The sequence below is a fragment of the Sapajus apella genome, unplaced genomic scaffold, assembly GCF_009761245.1.
Source record: "Sapajus apella isolate SASKATOON/1434 unplaced genomic scaffold, GSC_monkey_1.0 scaffold1, whole genome shotgun sequence".
NCBI lineage: Eukaryota > Metazoa > Chordata > Mammalia > Primates > Cebidae > Sapajus > Sapajus apella.
The window spans coordinates 67,918,818-67,929,495 of NW_022436941.1; the positions used below are offsets into that span (position 1 = coordinate 67,918,818).

General features: G+C 44.3%; 1 protein-coding gene across 1 annotated transcript in view; it reads right to left on the bottom strand.

Moving 5' to 3' along the window:
• The window catches only part of MAP1B (microtubule associated protein 1B), a 108,632-nt gene extending 98,172 nt beyond the window's left edge, over positions 1-10,460 (bottom strand). The window contains exons 1-2 of the mRNA XM_032278812.1: positions 10,017-10,460; positions 1,964-2,065 (exon numbers count right to left, since the gene is read on the bottom strand). Coding sequence (XP_032134703.1) covers positions 1,964-2,065; positions 10,017-10,200 — 286 coding nt within the window. The 5' untranslated portion in view covers positions 10,201-10,460. The remainder of the gene's footprint in view (positions 1-1,963; positions 2,066-10,016) is intronic.
• Positions 10,461-10,678: the final 218 nt, after the last annotated feature.

Here is a 10,678-nt window from a genome sequence, read left to right on the forward strand (position 1 = left end):
CAATGAGAATCACATGACTTGTACACCAAAAAAAAAAAAAGAGCAGTCTTAGAAACAATCATAGTAGGAAAGCCAGAACAATGTACAGAGAAAAAATAAAAGCTTACAGTTTTTACGTTTTGAAACAATTATACTTGTTGGAAAAGAGCACTTCCCTCATTTTTTTTATGAGATGGTTTTAAAAGTTATGCAGATATTGCAAGACAAAAATACAATAAAATAATAAGAGAAATAACCTTATACTGTACCTTTGCTTCAGCAAATCATGTGCTGTCTGACAGTCTCTGGATTCCTTTTTTCTCAAAGCAAAGTTACTTAAAAACTGATTTTTCATGTGGTTTTGCACTAAGTTTAACTTTTTTTTTTTTTTTTTTTTTTTGAGACGGAGTTTCGCTCTTGATACCCAGGCTGGAGTGCAATGGCGCGATCTCGGCTCACCGCAACCTCCGCCTCCTGGGCTCAGGCAATTCTCCTGCCTCAACCTCCTGAGTAGCTAGGATTACAGGCACGTGCCACCATGCCCAGCTAATTTTTTGTAGTTTTAGTAGAGACGGGTTTTCACCATGTTGACCAGGATGGTCTCGATCTCTTGACCTCGTGATCCACCCGCCTCGGCCTCCCAAAGTGCTGGGATTACAGGCTTGAGCCACCGTGCCCGGCCCTAAGTTTAACTTTTTATAAACCATTCCTTGCCAAGCGTTTCTTAGTACATTTACTCAATTCCATACTTGATAGCTACAATGCATTTTAATAACTGAGATGTATGAGATTTTATTCTAATATCAAACTCAAAAGGAAGAACCGAGACAGTCCTGTGGGCATATTACTGCAGCCAAATGTGATTCATGAAGGCACTGATATTCTCTAAAAGCGATTTCAAATATCAGTGTGTACAAGACTAATGAAATATGATCTAATCAGTCAAAAAAGGCTGAACCTCATTCCTGATGTTATATCGGTGCCAATAAAATTAGCAATCGTATAACAAAGGTATATGGACAGAAAATAGCTTTCTCTTATGTAAAATTCAAGTGATAGTCAAGAAATAAGATGCAATGCAGTGTTTCTGATGGGTCAATGGCAAAGGTCTGGAGAAATACATTCCAGGCTTGGAGTCATTATGGGCCAGAAACTCTGTCTCGTAATTCCCAAATGTGACCAGATGGGAGGAATATAGGTTACGGCTCACAAGAGCAAGATGAGATGGGTCAGCATGAACACATCCCAGCACCAGAGGTACGGGTCAGAGCACAACCCCAGAGAGGTGGAGGTGGCTGGTTAGTGGGAACATCTTCATGTAAGAAAAATTTTTGCATCCTTACCTTTAATTATTCTTTGGTATTCGTTTCATCTCTGAAAGAAAGGCTATTTTAACAGCAGTTTGTAACACCAGATTTTTTTACCCACACTAAGAAAGAAAAGTGGTAATACAATGGCAGGTGATAATGCAATTATGAAATGATGATGCATATTTCATTTTGAAATGCAGTACATGTTTCCTTTTCTTTTGCAGAAACAGGGTTCTGGGATCCTAGGAGCATCCAATTTGTATTTGTAATTTTATCTGGGTAAGATTAACACTTTAATTGTTTACAGTCCCTTGAGCTCAGAATACAGTGAGATACACACACACATACTTTCTCAAGCCCTGGATATCAATCCAAAATTTGTATGATCTTTGATGTGTGTGTGTGTGTGTGTGTGTGTGTGTGTACACACACACACACACAAAACCCTAGAACTTAAAAACTTCTCATTAAGAATCCACAAAACAGATAACCCACACAGTGATAATCTAGAGTGGCTTCCTTAACTGTGGCTGCTGGCTAACCTAGTTGATAATAACAAATACAAAGAATCCTTTTAGCAATAAGAGAGTCCTGTGATGCCCAGACAAAGCTTTCTAGCTTGCTCCTGGTCCTTTGGAATTCTAGGCTGGCTAATACTGAACGGGAAGCCTCACCTGGGACTTCAGGAGAGAATCTTGCAGAGTGTCGAGATACAAAAAGTTTGAGTTCTTGGTCCAAGTTGCATTCAATCAGGTTTGTGTCCCATGATCGGATTCCTAGGGAGGGAAAGAAGACAGTTGACAGACTTCCAGTTAGTCATTTCAGAGTGGTTTGGACAACATTACTATAACATTTCTCAGGCTTTCAGGGAGGATGTGGGAACTCCTTTCTGAAGAGCTTGGTGGCTAGCAGTGGATGCCCACAAAATGGGAGGGCCAGGGAGGTCTCTCCACCAGGCCACAAGGGAGGGATAATTAGCAGTGTGGACTGAACTTCTGCCCCTCATAAAATGTAAATGCAGCTCTTCTGGAAGAGTCAAAGAAAACAGTTATTAGGAAAATGACAGGCTGTACTCTAGGGAGGGACTAGAAAGGGCAGGAAGATGGTTAGTTCTTTAGCAGCCAAGAGGCCAACAGCCTAACTCTAGCTTTCTCATGGTCCACTTGTAGGGGGCAAGAAAATGTAGAATGAAGGCAAAGAAGGTATATGGGGACTGCCACAAGCACAGGCCTTTGTGTCTAAAATGATGTTCTGGGTGTGTACACATACAGTTTCTTTCCTTTACCCATCCCATTTTTGACCTTGGTTTCTGAATTCTTAGGTATCAATCCAAGATTTGTGTGATCGTTGATAAGCAGGCTGGATCTCAGTCTTCGAGACTCAGCCTGTTTGTTCTTCCACGCATTTTTCTGTTACCTGAGTAGCTTGGCAGGCAGCTCTTTTATTCATAATTGTTCATTGTATTGAATTTTCTTATCCAGAGGCAAAGAAAAATGGCAACTTTTTACACTTTATAAAACATTTATGGAGTTGGGGGCATGAATCAGTTATCCCTACAAAAGTTCAGACTTCCTTTCTCTAGGCTGAAAGGAATATCCAGGGTGAGAGGAACAGGAGGGCGAGAGGCAGTGGGAGGGCAGTTTCCCGTGCTCATGCCCTAGTCTTTAGCCTCTTTCTTCTTCCTCCCGACGTCCTCTTCTCTCCTGCTCTCCCAAAGGGCACGGCCCAGCAGGAAACCCAGAGAGCATCATAGAAGGGAGGCCTGGAGAGTAAACCAGGAAAAGATGGGGAACCCAAGAACTCTGGTGTGTGTGCATGTGTGTGTGCGTGCGTGCGTATGTGTGTGTTACGTGCTTACATATTATATATTACATTTTTCCTAGTAAGTTGTTCATGGTGGAGCCAGTATGTGGTATCCATAATTGTACCTTTGTATAGAGCTTTCTCAATTGCCAGGAACAAATCTCTGGAACAACAAACATTTATTGCATACATCCTAAAGGTAAGGGCTTGAATCTCTAGGTATAACAGCAGGTGAGCAATCTCTAAATTAACACTGTCATTTAATCATTTTTGTTGGACATTAGTCACGTATACAGGCTTGGGAGAATAAATAGCAGAGTGTTATTTAAATACACACTAGATCCTTAATGCATATCTGTATTTACCCTTGGTTATGTTGTATTCAGTCTTCCTATCCTGTAAAGGATCAAGGTGGGTTATACTTATACGTTACAAAAAAAGATTATGGAAACTCAGTTCACTGCACATCTGAAATATCTTTAGATTACACACCAGAGACCTTTTCAACCATGAGGAACATTTTCAAGTAGATGTGTGTCCATTAAATAGAGGCACAAATTTCTCATATGATCAATGGGAAGAATTCAGGTGTGGAAGAGTTAACATGCTTAAGGAGAGGTTAAATTATAAGGGAGAATTTTATGGCTCTCCGTGGAAACATTAATAGCCTCAGTTTGCATTTGTGCTAATGGAGTATTTAAATTTTAACAAGAAAGGCATGTTGAGATTTCGCAGATCTTTTTAGTGCAGAAATGATAAATGGGCTCTTTTTGTTTCACAGAGAGCTTGACAGGTTGAAAGGTCTGAATTCATTAGAATATTTTACTTCAACGTATACACTATATACTGGTCTAGTGCAAAAAAAAAAAAATGGAGTTCCTGTCTGAGCTGCTTAATTGGTATTGTTGACTGAATTCTCCATGTTGCAGGTCTGAGCTCCACTTTGTCTTCAACCCTATCAAGCTGGGTCAATAAGTTAATAATGAGACATATGCATTTAAATTAAATTCATACAGTTTTTCTGTCTTTGTTCTAAGTAATGTCTAAATTGGTACATTATTTGAATGACTTCATCCAGGGTTATCTGCAGACTTGCTCTTAGATTGTTACTTGCCATTTTCCCTTGGCTTCAATTAACTTGTCATGACACACACAGTTAAATGTTTGCTTTATATTTACATACATATTTTGTTTTGTATAGATTTGTAATTTAGCAATAGAAAATACTAAATGATAAGAAATCCACTTAGTAATTTTTAAATTATACTAATACACAGCTGATAAAAATATTTCTCATTTTTACACTCTTAATAAAACCAAAAATGTAGGGCTCTTTTTTTCGAGAGAGCAATTTCCAGCCAAATTGTTTCTTAGCAATGCACAATCACTACCATGACTTATAAAAATAAAGGGAATTACAATGAATTTACCGGCTATTGGAGTTGGAAAGGAAAATTTTGGAATCAGGCCACTTTCCATACCAATTTTAGAAATAAAATAATTTGTAATTACTTTGTATCTCCTGCTGGATATATTAGTAAACGCTAAGAGTAGTTGTCAATGAAGGTTCATATTGCATTTACTAGGTTTATGTAGCTCCCCTTTGTGCCTAACAGGGAGCCATCAGCGAGCCCTCTAAAGGTCATAGGACAGAAAAATCTCTCTTTGGCCCTTCCCATAGTCTCCTCTCTCTGAATCTGGCTGCTGGGGATCCTGGGGTGCTGGTGAAGAGAGACGCTTTCAGGAACAAGTCATCCTGGTCTCTGTTGGGGGGGCAGGGAAGCCCTCTTTCTGATTATCACCCCAATATGCCCCAAGTCAAGCTCTTCCCTGAGGCTTTGTTTCTCCACCATTCTAAGACTGTACCCCTCTGGGCTTACCCATGTGGGAGCAGAATAACTCCAGGCAGTTGGAGGCACTGAGCTCTATTCTTTCAATGTCTGGAGCCAAAAGGCATCCGTCATCCATGAGAACAATCTGGGCCTGCTCTGTGGCTATTGCCCAGACTTTAAAGTGAGCTCCTTGGGACCAGGGAGCAACAAAGGATCTTTCCTTCTCAGTTCTCTGACCCCAGGTGGTAACAGTACATCAAAGGGAGGCTAATATGCACATGATATACACAGATGAAAAAAGGAGAAAAGAGTAGGTTATGAGGCAGGGAGGCAGAGGGGGGTCATCACAGAACAAGTCAGGTTGAAAAATGAGGAAGAGTCAGGTACTCTTGGTATATATAGACTAGATTGTTCCAAGTTTACCAGTCATGTAAGCATTTTACAGGACTGTTTAATGAAACCAACAATTTTAAAAGCACCTCCTATTTAAAGGCTAAAATCCATATTTCTAAAGGTGACAGTGGATTGAAGAAAGCAAAATGAAATGACTATGCGTTGCATGTTGATGGTACATGGGTTCTATCTGACAGTTATTTGGGCCTTTGGCAAGTTGATTTTCCTTCATGGGATTTAATTGATCTCTCTGAAAAACAGGCTTTTGAGTATTTTTTGCAAGTACCTAAATGATTAACCTACAATCATAAGATTACATTTGTAAAACTATGCTAAAAAGTAGTTTGAAATCAGATTGAAATCAAAATTAAATAAGTAAATGAAAAGAAATGCTAAGTTTAGGAACGCTTTATTTCTCAGAGAAAAAAAAAATTTTCCCTTGAACTCATCTTGTTTTTTTCTTTTTTTAAAGACAGCAACTTGATGTTCATAATGTGTTATATGTAATGCAGATAATATCTTACAGAGCTCATAGTTTCAAAGCATTGATAATAAATAATTTAGGTCTGAGATAACATCTTACAATTGAAGCAAATGAGAAATGACGTATAATTATTTGCTTGTCTAAAAAGTTAGAACTTATTTCTTAAAGTAAGCCCTTAGAGAAAGTGAACAATGAATCACAATTTAATGACCTTAAATTTGGGAACTGGCTTGTGTTTCAGCATGGATCACAAAGCCCTTAGTAGATAATACCAATTAGGCAGCGCAAGCAGAAATCCATCTGTCTTTGACTTTGAAAAGTATAAAGACAAATATAATAAATTTAAGACTCTCTAACATTTAATTCTCACCACATATGGTATTGGTTTCTTATTTCGCCTGTTAAAATGAAAACTAAACCCTAAATCTTTCCTGGGTTTTAAATTCTCTTAGCATCTTAGACTGAACACATTCAATTAAGTGACATCAGAATGTTACAATGTAATCAGCTAAACTTTTATCTAAAAATGCGGAACAGTAGATGTTACATACATTTATCTTTTCATGAACAAATCTTGCTGATTCCCAATGTTAACTAAAGGAAAAGTTACAATCTAATGGTAATTGAGAACATCAAACAGATACTTAGTATTCCTTATATGTTTTAGATTCTTAAAAAAAAAAAAGAAATGAAAACTTTCACAAGCCTCTAGAATTCAGTTTGCAAGGGACAGATGTATGTCCTCTATGTATTAAAATAAAAACAAGAAGCAGGGCTTTGCTGAAAGTGAGTACCACTAGCTAAATCCATGTTGGGGGCTAATTAGGGAGGAGAAAATGGTTCCAAAAAGTAGTAGCTGGTGGTAGCTAAAACAATTTGGAATAAAGTCCTGCATAACTAAAAAAATGAAGCTAGCCTAGTCTGAGGAAATACTATTGTTCCAAACTCTGGAGGAGGCATGTCCAAAGCCTTCATTATGCTTTCCGAATATAGTTGAGAAAACAAGAGCATCTCTCTTACTTGGTTTCAAGAAGCATTTACGAAGCATCCACATTGGGATATTCCAGGCCTGTTGATTTACTGCATTACCACCATGTCTCTACAGAGTTATAGATTATTTTCTAGGCTTCCCAGAAAGCCCTCAGTAATCAGATGGCAAGAATCCAAGTCACCAGGGTCTCCAAATCCAGATTCTCAGTTAAGGCAGGAAGGAAAATAGGAAGAAAGAGTAACAGATGAGGAACTGCTTTCCCTGCCTGCAGCACACAATCGTCAGAGCTGGCCCCCTGGAGCAACTCCATCTTGTTTCTCAACTCGGCCCAAAGGCACCAGCAACAACAGCAGTGGCATCAGAGTGACCTCTGGAGGAGGCCCAGCTGGGACCCCGTGGCTGAAACAGCAGCTTGTCATGCACAGGAAAACAGGGCCAGCCTGCCCTGTTGCTAAGTCATCTCAGATTGTCTGAAAAGATATGGGAGTAGGATTTTCACTTAGCACTGTAAGGGCCTGCCATCTTAAGCTGCATCCAACAGCCCAGGAGCTAGGAAAGCCATCTCCAGAGGAAAAGCAGCATCTACTATGGTGTGTAAGGAAATGACTGCTCAGTCCCTTGGTTGATTCTTAACGGGATCAATACAGTCATTTCGGAGTTCCATGCAAAAACCTGACCAAACTAGGGAATTAAAAATCAGGAAGACATGGTGATCATTGCAAAGAGAACACAAGGGGGTTTTGGGGGGGGGTTCCAGTAATGTCTGTTTCTTGATCTGGGTAACCCAGGTTGTGTCTGCTTTGTGAAAATTTGTTGAGCTGCTCATCTTTGATTTGTGCCATTTCCTCTCTACATAATTCTTCAATATAATTTTTTAAAACAATTAATGTCAAGAAGACCAATCTGAATTTTATCACTAAAAGCTAGTAGTGCAAAAACCAGTAAAGGCAGAGAGCCCTTCTTCATAGCAGTATGTGGATTCCTCTCTTTTCTCCGTAAACAGAAGCAGCTTGAATAAACCCTCTGAGGAATACTGCACTAAAATGATGATCAGCTGAGTAACAAAGCAGGAAGGTAATTATGGTCCGAAGGTGACTGCTGAACCATCTCCCGGCATGGGGCGCTGCCCACAAGTGGATGGCCATACAAAGGCAAGCCCTGAAAACTGTCTTACTGAAACCTCTCCCTCCACCAACATCATGACAGGGTCAGAAAACGAATGACGCTGCAGTACCGGCACTTCTGTCACTTATGAGTGCTGTGACCTTGAGCCGGTTCTCTTAGCCTTCCTGTTTCTCTGGGTCCCCAGCTCTAAAGCGGGGTTGATGATCCCCCTTCTAGCACCGCCACATCGAATGGTTATGAAGATTTTGCAGATAGAAAAGCACCCCCTAATATATTCGTATTTCCCAGGAGTGCCACTTACAAATAATTTTTTAAAGAAAAAAATCCAAAGTCATTGATTCCTACAATAGCCACACCCAAAGTCAATACGTGTAAATTTTTTCAAGGAGAAAATTGTACAAACAAACTAAATTAGAACTGATCAGACCAAAGGCCTATAATCGGAAAATGAAGGGTTATTGAGATGCTCAAATAAGACATTTCACTATTGAAATATCTCTTCTTCTTGAATTTTTGGGAATAAAATATCAGGACTTTCAGCTCACATTTTTTTTCTTTTTTCTTTTTTCTTTTTATTTTTTAACTGAAAGGGAAAAATCAAGTGCTTTAAAGTTAAACAAAAGAACCAGATCCGCAACTCCAGTCCCCACCCTGCAGCCTTTTGTTCTGGGGACAAGTGGCCGTTTCCAACTGCAGAGGCAGATGACAAGCATTTATTTATTTATTTTTTAATCTAAAACAAGGTTTTTCTTTCGTCTTTTATTGGGGAGGGGGAGCGGAGAACGAGGGCTGCGTGAACGCCCTTTGTCCGCCTCGGGCTGCCGTAGAGACCGCAGTGCGGACTGCACCACGCCCACCAACCGGTGTCTCCCGGAGAAACGCTTCAGCACCACCCCAGGAGAATAGAGCGCGGGCTGGGGCTGCGGAGGGTCCCGGCGACCTCTGTCAGGGGCGAGGGGAGGGCCGGGACGCTGGGGGATAAAGGGAAAGGCAGAGACCAGAGCTGCCCACCCAGGGACTCCCAGCGCAACAAAGCCAGGCAGAGGGAGAGGTGGGGGCGCGCGGGCCGCGCCAGCCCGAGGCTCGGGCGGAGCGCACGCCCCGACAGCCGAGCCCTACTGGGGCGCCGCAGTGTGGGGGGGGGCAGGTGCGTCGGGCGGTCCGGGGGCACTGCGGCAGCTCGGGTGGGGCTGGGGGCGGGTCTCTCGGTGCGCCCGAGGCTGCGCCCGTCGGACCTTCACGACCCCGCCCAGAGTCGCGGGCGAACCGCTATTCGGCCTCCGCAGAGAGCGTCAATGGTGCACGCACCGGGCGAGGAGCTGACCTTCCCGCTGATGTCTCCCCCACTGACCCCCTTCAAGCTACCACTCCAGGGCTGGGACTTTTAAAAGCAGCAGCCCCACCCCACAACTTGGGGTCCCATTGTCCTTTCTGAGAGCTGCAGCCAAGGCCCCAGGGGCGGTAGCGAGGCGGGCTCTGTCTGGTGGCAAAGCGCAGGCGGTTTTGCATCCCAGCATCCCGGGGAGGGGGGGGGGAGCGGGCGTGGCCCTAGGACTAGCCTAGTCATTCTGAGGAAAGAAAGGATCGGAAGGTTTGAAATCGGAAAAGGCGTTTCTCAGGGGCTGAGTTAGCCGTGGTGAGGATGAATCCCACGCGGGCCCTGGCACATGAGACTTCGGCCTCAGGTCTGCGGTTGTGGGGGTCCCAGCCTTTTCCTGAGGCTAGAAGGGGGTTGAAAGGAGTGGTTGCATCAGGTCTCCCCCACCCTGCTGCCTCCTGCAGCTTTATTCTGGCCTCTGCTCCCCTGACACCTGCATTTCACTTAGCGGGAGAGGCGGTGGCCAACTCAGCAGAGGATGCGGACCCAGCGTGGTGACAGATCCCTCAAGGTTATTAGGAGACTCTCCCCGGGTCTCATCTAATAATTCGGATTATTCTTCTTAATTAGTCCAGAAAAGAGTCTGGACCAAGTATGGGAGGTGATGGGGAGAGGCCTGGGTGCGGGGCACGCGGGAGGAGCGCGGTGACCGTCGCGCCCTGGGTGGGGTCGTGTTTGCGCGTCTCCCAGCGCGCGTCCCTGGGGGCGCGGAGCCACTTACCGAGCTCGATATTGCCGATGGCGCGCCGCAGGTGCTCCTCGGTTACGATCTCGCCGACGACTACCAGCAAGTAGAACTTGCTGTCAAGGAAGCGGTGTGACAGGCTAGGCGAAGTGGACGCCGCCGGGTTGGCGATGCTGCCGGACGGCTCCGGCTCGGTGGCTTCCACCACCACGGTCGCCATCCTGCCGGCTGCTGTGCCTCGGCGAAGTGTCTCGCTCCGGCCGCTCCTCTCCTCTGCGGCAGGAGAAAGGATTATCTCCGAAGGTGCTGTCTCCGCTCCGCCCTCTGCGTCCCCCCTCCTCTGGCGCTGCGCGCCGCCTCCCCCTCCGCCCTCTCCTAGAGCCGCGGAGAGTGCGCGGCGGAGAGGAGCGGGGAGTGAGAGAGGGCGGGGAGGCGGCGCTGCTTTTATATGGAGACTAGGCAGGGAGCCGGGGAGGAGGAGGAAGAGGAGGAGGAAAGGACCACCCGGCACATCCTCACGCGGTGGCTGCCTCAGCTCTTCCAGCCGTTGGCCCGGGGCTGATGTCATCTGCAGCAAATCATCTCGCCCGCGGCCCGGAAGCTGGAGGGACGAGGTGTGCTGACAATGGTCGGGGTAGGGCCGAGAGCCAAGGGACTGGGGAGCCCGCTGGGCTCCTGCTACAGCCTTGAAGGGAGAA